General features: G+C 36.2%; 1 protein-coding gene across 2 annotated transcripts; it reads left to right on the top strand.

Annotated features, from left to right (window-relative positions):
- Positions 1-690: 690 nt before the first annotated feature.
- On the top strand, positions 691-14,830 carry LOC113176957 (guanylate-binding protein 5-like). Of its 2 annotated transcripts, XM_077791284.1 has the most exons (12): positions 691-854; positions 1,693-1,785; positions 2,638-2,846; positions 3,994-4,121; positions 5,288-5,397; positions 5,654-5,847; positions 6,213-6,455; positions 7,726-8,006; positions 8,715-8,927; positions 9,527-9,629; positions 9,953-10,134; positions 11,513-14,830. In XM_077791284.1, the coding sequence occupies exons 2-12, from the start codon at positions 1,736-1,738 to the stop codon at positions 11,630-11,632; spliced, it is 1,833 nt and encodes a 610-aa protein (XP_077647410.1). In that variant the 5' UTR covers positions 691-854; positions 1,693-1,735; the 3' UTR covers positions 11,633-14,830. The 2 variants fall into 2 exon arrangements, with proteins under 2 accessions (XP_077647410.1, XP_077647411.1); XM_077791285.1 differs by lacking the exon at positions 1,693-1,785.
- The last annotated feature ends 397 nt before the right edge of the window (positions 14,831-15,227 follow it).

Raw genomic sequence — 15,227 nt, 5'->3', positions numbered from 1 at the left:
AGGAAGTGCCTGGGTTTGAGCCTTAAGATCTGATTATCAGTAGCTCTGTGGTTTTGAACAAGTTTCTAAACCTCTCAGGGCCCTGGCTCTTCAGTTGGGAGAGTTAAAATAGGGTACTCCACATAAAGAAGTGAACACTGTACAGGGAGTTATAGAAAATGTTTAGTAAATGACTTCTTTGCCAGCATTCTTTGTGTGCTGTGCAGAAACCTTTATCTTTTCCTGTAAATTAGTTCTTAGCTCCTGAAGCTTCCATAAAAAAGAAAGAAAGAAAGAAAGAAAGAAAGAAAGAAAGAAAGAAAGAAAGAAAGAAAGAAAGAAAGAAAGAAAGAAAGAAACAACAACCTTATTCCTATGTGAGTGCATTTAACATTTCAGTAAACTAGACCTACAAGAGTATGTTTTTCCAAACTGGAGATAAATATCATCTCAAGCTAGTTCAAAAAACACACACTTGAAAAACTTGCAAAAGTTCTCAAAGTTTTCCTTCCCTAACACAATGCAATTTCTGGGAAATCATGCCAAATATCTTGAAACCTTCCACCAGAGGACGCTCAGAATATCCCCTCTGCAACTATGTAGTCACTGAATTTGCTCTTTGGTTTCAGTTTTGTAGAGAAACTTTGAAAACCCCTTGGACTTTTGCCATGCTTACATTTCATATTCAAATACTCTGCTGGGAGGCGGGAACTGGGGAAGAAAGAAACTCCCCAGGATTGGAGGAAGAGCTCATCAAAACTCATCACAGCTAAACTAAAGGACAACTGTTGAAACTCACCCTTACCAAGCCTTCCTGAAAGCAGCTTTTCTGCCATTTCTAAAAGCAGCTTTTCTCTCTGCTCTAGATTTTACCGGTAAGTTAAAACTGTGGGCAGGTGGTGGGGGGCAAAAGGGAGGAAGATATTTGCAATGTTCAGGTATTTTTAAAAGTATTCCATCCAGGATAGGGTGCAAATTTTTCTGAGATACTACAAAATGAACCCATTAAAGTCTAAATTGATGTGTAGCTAGATAACGGAATTCATTCAGTGTCTGCTAAGTTTGTTTCCTGCTTAATTAGACACAATACCAGTGGGGGCTAGCTAGAACTTGAAATGTCTTAATATGTTTTATCCCAGAGGACACAAACAGGTTGAGTTGTAAATGGCAGAGTGGCAGTTGTTTGTGTGGCTTGAACACAGTAAATATTCCAAGACGTGTCGGAGATTTGGCTCTTCGAAAAGCACTAAAGATGCTATACAGATCACACCTGGGAACAACATAAAAAACACTATTACTGATATTGATTCACAGAGCTATTCTTAATCATGAAGAAGTCTAAAACTTCAAAGCTGTTTTCTCCCACATTAATAAGTTCACCTCAAAGCATGAGACTTTATAAGTCTCCAATGTCTGAATACAGATTTGGTTTACAAATATCTGCTTTGTAGCTAATTATTGTAGATCATGATTAGAATTTTCCCACATCTTTCTAATCTAAATATGATTCTAGCCCCTGCTATATGTAAGTCAGGCAATCAGAATTCTACTAATATAAAATACCAATATTGCAGTAGAAGTGGGTTGGAAGGGAAAGACATCTGGCATATGGAATTTCCTGCCTCTGAATACATGGGGCGGTACAATTTGTGAATGGACTTCCTACTATTTGGTCCCAAGCAGCAGTTTCTGTTCTAATTTGTCTTTCATCAGGATGGTTGATGAGAAAGGTCATTGGCTATGAGAAAGGGAGAGAATGGGTCTTCATGATCATCAAAACCAGCAACAACAACAAAGAAATCCACAGTGCGTATAGTCTGCTAGCAAAAAGAATCCAGATGTTTTAATTTTAAGACTTTCATGAAAAATGAATTCAAGCAGATAGTGGATTTTTAGCTTCCAAATAAATGATGATTTCTAAAATGGAAAAAATTAAAAAAAACCCTCTCCTTATGGCATGACAGGTCATAAAAACAACTATTTGCCTTTATGTTTCACATAGCTTTAAAATATTTTACCAAAGACTCCTCAGGTTACAGGAGTTGATGCCCAGAAGTAGAAAATTAGTGGTGAAAAATTATTAAATGAAATTTTTTTCCATTCATATAAACATTCATAAAATGAAAACACTTTGAAGTTTTGTTTCTGTAAAAGAAATTATTAACTAAGTAAAAATCCCTTTGAAAAGTATAGCTTGAATAAACACTTGAATTTATTGGAAAATGCAACATAACGGCATAGAATTGTTTAATGCAATGCAGTCTAGATATGGACCTAAATAAGAGAAAAGCAAAAATTTATATATAGTAAATAATGAAAATAAATTTTCAAAATAGGGATTTTAGGAGGTAAAAACTCAGAAACATGAGTAAATCAAAATCCAGTGGAATGAGATAGATGCAAAAAAATCAGAGGGTAAGATTAAGGAAATTAATTTTTCTTTGTTCACCAGCTATTTAAGAACAAGCAGGGTAGCTGATGGCTCGCCTAGGACCTAGTTTACCTTGGTGCTTTTAGCTATTTCTTTTTATGTTTTGTTTTGTAATATCTTCAGAAACAGGCCACACTGGAAAACAGTTATGTTCTCAGGTTCAGTAAGCAAAATGTCTTTCTCTGCAAGGGCTAATATTTACTGCCCATCCCATCTCTTCCTTCCAGACAAAGTAACACCCCAGACATGACCTCAGAGACCTACATGCCAGGCCCCATGTGCCTCATCGAGAACATGGAGGGGCAGCTAGTGGTCAAGCAGGAAGCCCTGCAGATCCTGTCGGCCATCACGCAGCCCATGGTGGTGGTGGCCATTGTGGGCCTCTACCGCACAGGCAAATCTTATCTGATGAACCAGCTGGCTGGGAAGAAACAGGGTGAGTGACACCAACAAAGCTCTGCTTAGCCCTCTGTCTACTCCACTGAGGACACTCTGCATGGGGATGGAGGGGAGAAAGTTAGTGTCAGGGAGGAACAGTGAAAAGTAATGTTTAGGCCATAGTTAGGCCTTTGAACTTGGAGAGATTGTTTTAAAGACCTAAGACAGCAGGAAACAATTTTATTTGGCTGCAGCCAGGTTCAGAGGTCACAGCTTTTGCTGTGATCAATCAATCCCCTGAATCCTGAGTTCAGGTAGTTTCAGAATTGTATACCCAGCATGTAAGGGGAGGGGCCCAGAAGTTCACAGTCTGTAGAAGATCACATAAAAGCAGCTTTTTATTTCACTTTTTTGGGCATGTTAACCCTTCAAGGATAACACCTGAGAAGGGGAGACTTCTTCTCCCCTTTCTTTCCTCCCCTTGCCAGCTGTTACCATGGAGTCCAATTGGTAACTTATCTTAGAAATGTAGACATCTCTGTGAAGCCCAGCTTAAGGCCAGAGGCCTCATTTACACATTTCTACAAACTACTATACTGGATAAATGTTTGTAAAGAACTAGTAAGGGGGTGTTCAGCACCTGGAGTGCTGATTTTCTTCCAGGCTAGTGACCAAGTAAGATAGGGCATCACAAAAATAGAAAGTTTACCTACACTGAACTCTTTTGTAGAGATTCTTTTGCTGACAGTCTAAAATCAACCATGGTGAAGATTTCTGGAGAAGCTCAGTTAAGATTTTCTGTGGAGAAAGGGGTGCCACTATAAGATAAAGGGCAGATTTCTGTCCCTGATATATAAACCCTTTTTAAAAATGTTGACCTTAATGTCTTTCTGGGAGAAACACAATATATTACTCTCATAAGGAATAAGACATCAATGAAATAATTTCCATATGTGTAATTATAAACTTTAAAATTTTACTTTAAAATTTAAGATTTTACTTTTTTATTATTATAAAAAACTTAAAAATTTCCCACTTATGGAATTTGACTTTATTTCCCCATTTCTCTATTGTAATGGAGCTCAACACTCGTATTTTCTGCTGTTTCCTTATGTTGCTTTCCTTAAACCCTAACTCAATTATCAAGAAATTACACGAATTCTAGATCCCCTTCTCTGTGACAACCCCTGCACTCCCCTCTGCAGGCTTCTCTGTGGGCTCCACGGTGCAGTCTCACACCAAGGGAATCTGGATGTGGTGTGTGCCTCACCCTGAGAAGCCAGGCCACACCTTAGTTCTGCTGGACACTGAAGGCCTGGGTGATGTAGAGAAGGTAAGGACAGAGGATTCTTTTATGATTAAACTCCTTATCACTGAACATACTTTGTACAAGGAGTTTTTCATTTGGTTTTTGTTTTTATGAATTTGTAGTTCAACTTGACTGGACTATATTGCCCCTCATTTTTTATTTCCATTTTCAATAGTGTTTGGAACCCTGAAAGTGAGGAAATATATTTATAATTCAGAATGAGTATTAGGAGAACTACACTGATGTTTTGCTTAGTAGTTGACAGATGCATAAATGGTGCAAATAAAATCACATTACAAGCCTGGTCTTGCACTGAATATGGTTAGTAGTGGGTTGAAGATGAGATAAAATTCTATTCAAATCAGGACTCTGGCACTTGTAACTCTCTGACACTGACAAGAAGAGTAGGTCTCCCTACATCTTTTATTTTTTTCTTTAGAATTATTCAACAGTACACCCATAGGTCTTGTCTAACACATGAGCCTTTTCTAGTTGTATGCTAGTAAGTATTTAACAACCAGCTCATAGAAAAAAAGAAAGACTTGACCATTCCCTAAATATTTTTATCATAACTAAATACAAGCTACTCAAGTGAAGTCCCTAACCTCAGACTTGGGAAGAAAGGTACATAGTTGGATCTTATAAGCTGATTTTTGTACCAAACCAAACTATCTCTTAAATGTCTAGTGTTTTTTATATTTTGATTTTGATTTTTACTTCTGACTTATTAAGATGTAAAGATATTAAGACAAAATTTCATCTTCTGTTTACTCATATACAAAATAGAGATATTAATTATGAGCTCATCTTATAGCATTAGAATTAGATGTCTAAGATTGGTAATATGAACTCCCTGTGGATAATAATTATTTAATAAAATAGATATATGGATTGTGCAGATAGGCCAATTTTGTTCTGATACCTGGAAAACCTTCATTTTAACTACTCTGCTTCCCCCATTAACTTTGACTATACCATTTGCAGTTATCTAATAGTAGCTATAAGAGGGACTTGGGAATTAGAAATATATGCATTAGTATAAAATTATAAATGAGAAAGTTAAGCAAGTTCATGTGTCTGACAATCACTTGTGTTTTCCCTGCTTAACATTTGTATATCAGGATTCTATTTTTAATGATTGTGCATTTGGGAATGCTGTTTGACATGACTTAAATTTGTTTGACTTCTAGGATGATGATAAGAATGATACCCAGATCTTTGCTCTGGCAATCCTTCTGAGCAGCATCTTTGTATACAACACCATGAACAAAATTGACCAGGGGGCTATTGACCTACTGCAGTATCCTTGTGAGGTTCAGGATGGCACCAAAGCCACAGAGAACACCACTCACCAGCTGCAAGTCTATGAGACTTTGTAAATCCCCCAAATGAAAATGTGTAGACACTGAATGTACAGTCAAGAGCCCTCATATTCTCTGATGAGAAAATGTTTATTTGGCTGGTTGCCAAGTGGAAAATGCAGGTTTGGGGAACATGGGATCAAATATGGGCTTAGATGCTGTGCTATTTCTGCTAGTTTTCCTTAATCATCTCAGCAATGTGACAGAACTGACAGATCTACTCAGGGCAAGAAAGTCACTTGATCTTGGAGACAAGGATGCTGATGACATTGTAAGCTTCTTTCCAGACTTGGTGTGGACTATAAGAGATTTCTACCTAAGCCTGGAAATAGACGGACAACTCATGACAGCAGATGAATACCTGGAGAATTCACTAAAGATAAAGAAAGGTAATTGGGCTTCTGTTTTGAAAAGAGGAAGAAAAGTAACCCAAGAAATGATATGTTTTGGGTAGAAGGCTAAATGTATATTTTTCCTATTTATCAACATAGCTGTTTTTCAGAATACATAATGAATATTATTAATTTTCAATGAACTCATAGGCTCAATATCAAACTTTATTACTCCCTTTTCTTGGGAAAAATATTCTTTCCTTTTTTCCTTTTTCTGATTACATACATTTACTCTGTTTGCTTAGGGTATATGAAGATATATTTAACTGAGGATGACCAAGAAAAAAGACACATATTCAAGGACAATGTATTAAATCGAGTGAAAATTCTAAAGAAAATAAATCCTGTCTTTCCTTCTCCAGGTAGTGATCAAAGAACACAAACTTTCAATTTGCCCCGGTTGTGTATTCAAAAGTTCTTTCCAACAAAGAAGTGCTTTGTCTTTGACACACCCACTCACCAGAAGAAGGTCTCCCAGCTAGAGACACTGCAGGATGATGAGCTGAGTCTTGAATTTGTGCAACAAGTGGCAGAATTCTCTTCCCACGTCTTTACCAAGTCCAAGATCAAGATTCTTCCAGGAGGCATCAAGGTCAATGGCCCTCGTGAGTACCTCTTCAAGGATTTTCCTTCTACTCAGAATAATGTGTAAGAGATATATAGGAGGGTCCTTGTTGTGCCAACCTTGAGAGATATATAAGCAGTTACCAAAATTATAATGGTGCACATTTTCTTGGTGATCCTCAGTTAAATATATCTTCAAATACCATCATGCAAATCATATGCACCATGTAAACTTAGAGTGAATATGAAACATATCTCTAGTATTTGTTTTAGTAATGCCTTTAAGGTTGCATGAAATAAGAAAATGAGGATAAGATGAAGTTAAAGATGTTGTATCCTTCCATCTTCCACTGTTGACCTATATTAGGTCATATGTGTTGGCAGCATTTGTTTAACAAATATATTGGATTTTTAAGGTATGTTACAAGGTTTGAAGGCACAAATTATAAATATATTCCTTTTAGAAATGCAACTTGGTTGATACAATTGTTGAACTATGCCCCAAGTGGTCTAGAGCCTCTAAAAATATCTAATCACACTTCTTCCTGTAGCTTTCTATAACAACTCTATGTTTCACAGCTTTGTAAATAATCACTATATTATGCACGGAAGTGAAGTGCAAATGACAAAGAAGTAAAACAAGGAAGTTCTAACTAAGAATAAAGGAATATTGTTCTAATTTATTCAATTTGCCCTTTTTCAGGGAATGGCATCTCCCATACCAGTGTATGTATGTATATATGGAGATACCATACCAGTATATATATTTGCATATGATTTGCATGATGGTAACTGCTTATGCATCTCTCTCTCTCTCTCTCTCTCTCTCTCTCTATATATATATATATATATATATATATATATATATATATATATATATAAATTAGTGAGATCCTAAGCAGCTAGGAGAGACCCTGTCTGGAAAAAAAAAAAACAAACATAAAAAGTGCTGGGATGTGGCTCAGTAGTTAAGCACCCCTGTGCTCAATTCCTAGAACTATATGTTTCATGAATATGCATGACTTTTATATGATCATATGCTTATTTCTCTGCATATAATTAAATAATGATATACTTCTAGACATTTTTCCTGTCTTTATCCTCTGACTCCTATTTCATTTTCCTAAGAAGGAAATACCTGCCTTCTTAATCTCACTATTTCCCAAAGGAATTTGTCTGGGACACTTGGATCCTATTCAGAATGCTGAGAATTTGGGGGTAATACATTGTTCAATGAATGGTCTCAGAATTAATGACATAGATCATAGATTTTTTTTTCAGAGAACAGAAGCATCTCTTCCTTCTGTGCAGGTCTGGAGAGCCTGGTGCTGACCTATGTCAACGCTATCAACAATGGAGATCTGCCCTGCATGGACAACGCAGTCCTGGCCCTGGCCCAGAGAGAGAATGCAGCTGCAATAAAAAGGGCACTTGCCCACTATGACCAGCTGATGGGCCAGAAGGTGCAGCTGCCCACAGATACCCTCCAGGAGCTGCTGGGCCTGCACAGGGCCAGTGAGAGAGAGGCCATAAAAATCTTCACAGAGAACTCTTTCAAGGATGAGGACCAAAGTTTCCAGAAAGAATTAAAGGTAATTATTTATTTTTCTTGTTCATGGGCATTGGGTTAATAGAATGAACAATACTGCTATGAATGATACAATAGGAATGGTTTAAGAAAAGCAATTCCTTCTGTATTGGAAAACAATGGTGATCATTAATGTGGCACGATATACTTTCCTTCTGAAAACAAAAATGTGTAAATATTCTGGGACTTTTACAGTCTGAATTTTTCACATAGTCACACAGCTCACATTTACCATTTAACATCCATGGAATTAATTTGATTGATTGGTTCATTCCTTTAAAACATTTGCAAAATATTATTCTTGTTTTTCATTAATTAAGCAGAGAAAAACTGTCCTTTGTATCTACTAAATTACGATTAGGATTAATAGAATAAACTGACATTATTCCAACCAATTATTCAAATCTATTTTCTGCTTGATGTAGGAAAATGTTGGAAAACAGTAGGCTGCATTTAAAATGAGGGCTTGAGGCTAGGGGTCTGTGGTCTTAAGATCACATTTAAGCAGAAATTAAAAGACACAGGAATTTCGGAATATTTCATAGACAAATGTAAATATTTTTTCATAGACTCTCGTCCTTGCAACTTCCTCCAGGATTGCTGGCAAGGGTATAGTCCTTGGAATTTCTAAGAAAAATAGAGACTTTAAAATATAAATTTCAGAAGTACTGAGGTATGTTTAACACCTCTGTGGGTTCCTGTCCCTTTGAAGACCCTACTAGATGCAAAGCAGAATGACATTTGTAAACAGAACGAAGAAGTCTCTTCAGATCGTTGCTCAGCTTTGCTTCAGGATATTTTTGGTCCTCTGGAAGAAGCAGTGAAGCAGGGGGTTTATTCTAAGCCAGGAGGCCATACTCTCTACCTTCAGAAGACAGAGGAGCTGAAGGCAAAGTACCATCAGCAGCCCAGGAAAGGAATACAGGTATCCCTGGTTCTGTCTATTAATTATGGGAATTTCTGGGGCCTCTCTAATAAGCCATTGAGGACAGGAGAAAGGAAATGTCTAGAGGAATAGAGATGAGAATTGATGTCTCTGCCTCAGACTCACTGTCACTGAATGAGTATGCATGGGTATTTTGTGCTTGCTCTTTAGTTTCAAGTGTGAACACATTCCAGAGTTGAAACAGTGTCAGCAATTCTCCTGCTTCCTTTTGATGTTCCAGCACTTCTTCATTATTGTGCTCCATTTCCCTCACTATTGGCTCTATTTTCAAAAAGGCTTGCCCGACATGACAACAAAGAGATACCACTGGGTGTGAGGTCAACCGATCCTTACTACCTTGGTGACAGAGCAAACACTGTTGTTGCAGTGAGTTTTTTTCATCTAGTGGTGTTGGGTGCTCTTAATTGCCCTGACACGTTCTGAACCCCACCTGTGGAGAGGCTTGATGGACATCTCCATCAGGTAGAGACAGAGCACCTTCTAAGAGGAAAAGATGCTTTATGGAACAAAAAACGTGATTTTATCACCTTGCCAATCACCACTGCCAAGTTCTAACTGTGTGTTTTTGGTGTTCCTAGGCTAAGAACGCTCTGCAAAAGTATTTAAAGTCCAAAGAGTCTGTGAGTAAAGCTGTTCTACAGACAGACCAGGCTCTCACAGCCAAGGAAAAGGAGATGAAAGGTGAGAAGAGAACAGAAACAAAGTAAGAGAGACAAAAAAAGTGTCCAAAAATGTGAAATTCATATATTCTGGCCCAGCTGAGATCATTCAACTAGAATAAGACAGGCAAAGAGGTGTCCTATCCCCACAGGTGGTACCTGAGTATGGCAGGATCAGCTGCAATATGGTTATCTTGAAGGAAAAACAGTGCCAGGGAATTTTCTCTGTGGGTTGGAGCAATAACAAATAAGAGTGGGAAGCCCAAGGGAGGGACAGAACAGTTCTCCAGGGTTTTTTGTTTTGTTTTGTTTTGTTTTGTTTTACCTTTTCTTCTTTCTCTTCAGAGGCACATATAAAAGCAGAGGCTGCCAAGGCTGAAGCAGAAAGGCTGGAGGCGATTCGTAGGCAGAAACAGAAAATGATGGAGGAGAGGGAGAGACTCCATCGGCAGCAAATAAGACAAATGGAGATAGATAAAGCAAACTTTCAGGCACAGCAACAGAGGGAACAGGAACGTCGACTCCAGGTATTGATTAATTGTTGCTTCTCAGGATTGTGTTTCTGGCCCTTCCCTAAAAGGATGAAGGCATGAAAGAGTGGCCGTTGGGGAGATGCAGACTGCTATGGTGGCTCAAAGTAGGGTCTGTGGAGCTAGACAGCTGGGTTTGCATCAAGCTCAACTTTACCAAATGCATGGTTTAAGCAAGCTATTTATTTATTTTCTTTGTGTCTCCTTTTATTCTTGTATAGAATGGAAATGACAGTTTCATATATTTTATATTGTGATAATGAAATGCATTAGTACTTGCATTTAGAATGGTATTTGGCATAGAGTAAAAATATAATTTTTTATATATAGACTGAGGCATTTCTGTCCCACAGTGATTAGCCTTTTCTGTTAATTTGTTAATTCACTGGTCAATCCTTTGTCTTGATCATACCTTGTTACGTCAATTTCATATAGCAGTGTCTTTGCTCTTGTCATCTCTGGTTGATGGCCTTGTTTCATCAAGTCCTTTAGTTTATCATCACACAATAAGCAGGAGTTCTTCTCTCCTAAGCCCTGTACAAACCCCTCTGCATGCATTCTCTCATCTAATCTACTTACTGTGAAGCAGAAGTATTTTATCCTAAGTTTTATATGAGGTAATCGAGGTCTCAAGGAAATAACTAAATGCCAGTATCTCACAGTCTTGTGAGTCAATGAAGCTGTCTCTCCTGTGAGTGGGAACCGCAGTGTGGCTGCTCCCGAGATCCTTGGAGAATTCCTATGTGAGCACCTCAGACAAAATCCCAACCTTGCCCTGACTTAACATGAAAACTATGGGTACCCATTTTTTTAGTAACTACCCTGTGGCATTTTGGGGATTGTAGCTTTTTCCTGAAAGGCATTATTGGCAATCTTGGTGTTTGATCTGCTCAATCTTTTCTTGTACTTTTCCCTCCAAAGTATATTGACCTGGAACATATCCCTCATCTAAGGTCCAGACTCCTCTCCTGATTGCATATCACCTAGACATTGTGCTTTTGTTTCAGTTTCTTCTCTTACAAACATAGTCAATATTTTCCTAAAAATTGGAAAGAGATAGGGATAGAGAATTGAGGTCAAGATGTAACGAAGATTACTGAAGGAAATTGTGTAGTGTAATTGGGAAGGGAGCCCTGGGATGGAATTCTAGAGACAGCAACATTTCAGGGACTGAAACAATGTTTCTGGAGGTAGAGGAAGACCAATGTGAATAACTACAGAAGTAAGCTGGAGGTAAATTAGTGGAAGAGGGAGATTCAGGTACTGTTTGTTTATTGTTCCTGTAGATTAAAGGAAATAAGGACAAGTCAAAAAGCAATCAAAATGAAGCAGACCTTACTTTTTGCTAAGTATTATTATGACTATTTTCACTTAGGAAGAAGCCCAGAGGCTCAATTTGATCCATCAAGCTCAAATTGCAAGATTTCAAGCTCAGATCCAGCAGCTCCAAAGCACAAGGCCTCAGCCACAACCTGATCCGTGTTTGATACTCTAAAATGCTAAACATTAAAGCTTCCTTTTCTTATTTCTTCTCACTGAAGACACAAAGGAACAAGAAACTAAAGAACTTGGGACAATCAACATTTAAATGCCTAGTCTTCTGTCTAGTCTTCCAATTTGTCTCTAGGTATTGCAAGTTACCCAGGTGTCTAGTTATTGCAAATTACTACATGGGCTCAGTCAAATGGAAAGGTACCCTGGTCTGGGGTCAGTATGGCTTCACTTCTGCTGCTGGTCACATGCTGGATACCATCAGAGGGAGGCACCAGTGGTAAAGTAGGAACAATCTGCAGTTCTCACCTGGGTGGAGACTGCTATTCTATGGGCAATGGTACAAATCATCAGCACTGTCAGTTCACCTTCTACAAAGAGAAATCCCAAGCTGAAAGAAAATAATGTTATCATGAAAGGGAAATCTTTAGAGGATGAAAAGAAATACTACTGTGGAAATTGTGTCATAGGCTTAAGGACTAAAGAAAAAGCCTTTTCCTTTTACTCATCCTCAATAAGTCATGACTTGGAGCATGTTATAATAGGTAACAACTTATTTGTGACTTGATATTTTTGTGTTACATTTTTATAATCCTTTAGTTTGTAAATAGGAGGCATAAGTAATAATGTGTAATTAGCCAAAATTATAATGGTGCTCATTTAATTTTATACTTGGTATAATGCTAAAGTTAAATCATCATACCATATGAGAGCCTGCTGGCATTTTTTAAAAAGTATTAATTGTATGGGCTGGGGTTGTGGCTCAGCAATAGAGTGCTCGCCTAGCATGTGTCAGGCCCTGGGTTCCATCCTCAGCACCACATAATAAATAAATAAATAAATAAATAAATAAATAAATAAATAAATAAATAAATTGTGTTCAACTACAACTAAAAAATAAAAAAATTAAAAAAGTATTGATTGTACAAATGTATCTGTTAGTACCTAGTTTTAACTATGAAAATATTTTTAAACCATAACTCTATTGCTTTGCTTTTATGTCTCTCAGTATATAAAATTCTATGGGGAAAGCTTCTGAATTTCCCTCAGAAGATCAGGAATTACTTTAAAACTGGAACTAAAATGCTTTTTGCAATATCTTTTTGTTTTCTGTTTGTTGTGTTTAACTCTAGTAAAATATGCTTTAAAAATTATAGGACCACCCCACAAAGCTCTAGTTTTTTCCTCCCTTATAACTGTTTGCTTATGTAAAGATTTTACTTTGGGTGATATTATAGGATCTTTAAGTTTTTTTTTGAGTTCCTCAAAATATGATTTACTCATATGCAAAAGAAATACACATTAATGTTATTGACTGTACTTTTTCTTATGCTTTGGAGTGTTTTATTTCTCTGAATTTCTCATAGTATAGCAGCAATAGTAAACATGCATGATTTATTTATTCCTTAGCATCATAAATAGCTAATAAAAGCAGGTAATATTTTGTCAGGTTTCACCATGTGCCTGTTGTGGTCACTGTAATACCTCATGCATTGTTCACAAAATCCTTTGAGCATGCAGTATTGCTTTATTACAATTATCATTACTTAAAATATTTCATATTTATTAGTGTTATTATTATTAAAGTTATTACTTTTAAGGCATTCAAGATAATTAAGTCATCTAGAGGCAATGCTGCAGAAGGCTTTTCAGATCTGGACCCCTCATCTTAAAACTGTTTTTCTTGTCTTGCTTAGTAAGACAATATTTCTATAAATATTAAGTAATATGTTAAAATCTAGAGAACATTACTAAAATAATGAAAACCAAAATCAGAGTGTCAAAACAGTGAAAAAGTATTCAACACAAAAAGTAAAGAGACTGTTAAAAATAAAAGTTAAAAGTGTGGTAATGACTCTTGAATATACAGATCACCAATAAAACAGAATAGAAAGTCCAAAATAAACTATGTAGGAAGCATGGAGAGTAAAGGTGAAATTCTAAATAGAAAGAGACAGCTGCATGGCCACTTAGAAAGAGATCATGTCAGAACCAGATCTTATATCCTACACTAAAAACAACAACAATAAAAAGAGTTTAAAGTATAAGATGTAAAACCTATTTTAAAGTCCAAGGTTATATTTTTTCTGAACCTATAGGAGAGGGCCTTTCTCTGAGTCAAACCTATTTTGAAGTGTCTCTTGATCTCATAACTCAATCAGTTACAACACAATCTCTTGATCCTTTTCAAAGTAAGATTTTGATAAGTTACATCCCCTCCTTTGCTTTTAAAAATTATAAAATATGACACATTCAGACAAGTGCATCAAATATAAAGCATACGAATAATATAAATTGTAACACCACACCCTAGAAGCAAATTCAGCTTTGCTAAAACCCCAAAGGAGTATAATACAACTTCTGACAACCTTGCTAGAGACAACCAGTATCACAACTTTTGAATTCCTCCTGGACTGTATCATATACAGGTGATGTCTGAAATACTGTAGTTTAGTTTGTTCTGCTTTCCATACAAATCAGTTTTTATTGCATGTCTTCTTTTGTACTTATTTTCATTTGTTAAAGATTTATTAATGATTCTTCTAGTTCATTGTGTAGTTGAAAAATGTATTGTACAAAGTAACATTGAGTTGTTTGTAATGCTATTGATAAATATGTAAATTCTCATGTTTATCTTTTATGAAATATTATTATGTATATTTTGAAATATGCATATACATGTATATGCATGTATACATGCAAAATTCCCTGTGTAACACCCATAGGAATGGACTTTCCAGGTCATAGAGGAGGTGAATCTTGTCCTATTATATAAGGTTTACCATGACTTGTTTTTCTAGCAAACTACATACTTCAAAACAAAGAATGACAGTCTCCACACCAAAAGTTTTCACATTTGGTAGTGGAGGGGCTATGTGGTAGATCTTATTAAGACATTAATTTGCTTTTTTTATATGAGTCGGGTGGAATGCCTCTTTGTGTGTTTGTTTGTTTACTAGTTCTTTTTCATGTTTTGTGGTGTCTTTCATGTGTTTTTGTCATGTTCTGCCTTTTTCTTGATTTTTTAGGAGATTTTAAAATACAAAAGTCAAAAAAAATTTAAAAAAAAAAAATATATATATATATATAAAATATAAAAGTCCTGAGTTTTGGGGGGTTGGATGATTGTAAAAGTCATTTTTTAATTCTATGATTTCCTTTAACACTTTTTAGAATTTTTTTTTAAAAAATGGTTGTAATTTTAGTGCAGTCAATAAAATTTTACTTTATAGCAGGTGAAGTGTTTGTGTGTGCCTCTGTGTGTGTGTGTCTTTAGTAACATTGTTTTTTTGCATCCAAGGACATGATGGTACTTATCTATATATCTTCTAAAATGTATTTTTCTTTTTCATGAGCACATCTATATTTGAATAGCAATTGAAAGTCTATGTGATGTGAATTTTGGGTCCAAAGTATTTTTCTGGAGAAAGATGATCTATTTTCCTGAAACAATTTTAACAGAAGATAGTTTTTGTCTGTAAATTTATGTATAAATAAGTTAAATATCAGTATATGACTGTATCTGGGACTCCGTCAGTTGTTCTTTTGGCCTATTTACCCACTCTGGTGCAAATATAACAATGCATCATTAACTAATT

Source organism: Urocitellus parryii, chromosome 11, assembly GCF_045843805.1.
Source record: "Urocitellus parryii isolate mUroPar1 chromosome 11, mUroPar1.hap1, whole genome shotgun sequence".
NCBI lineage: Eukaryota > Metazoa > Chordata > Mammalia > Rodentia > Sciuridae > Urocitellus > Urocitellus parryii.
Note: the sequence above shows the minus strand (reverse complement) of the source record. Positions and strands in the feature narration are given on the sequence as shown.

Coding starts and splice junctions, on each gene's coding strand:
- LOC113176957 (XM_077791284.1), top strand. CDS start 1,736: ATGGGTCTTCATGATCATCAAAACCAGCAACAACAACAAAGAAATCCA. Junction 8,007..8,714: donor GTTTCCAGAAAGAATTAAAG/GTAATTATTTAT, acceptor GTCCCTTTGAAG/ACCCTACTAGATGCAAAGCA. Junction 9,630..9,952: donor CAAGGAAAAGGAGATGAAAG/GTGAGAAGAGAA, acceptor CTTTCTCTTCAG/AGGCACATATAAAAGCAGAG.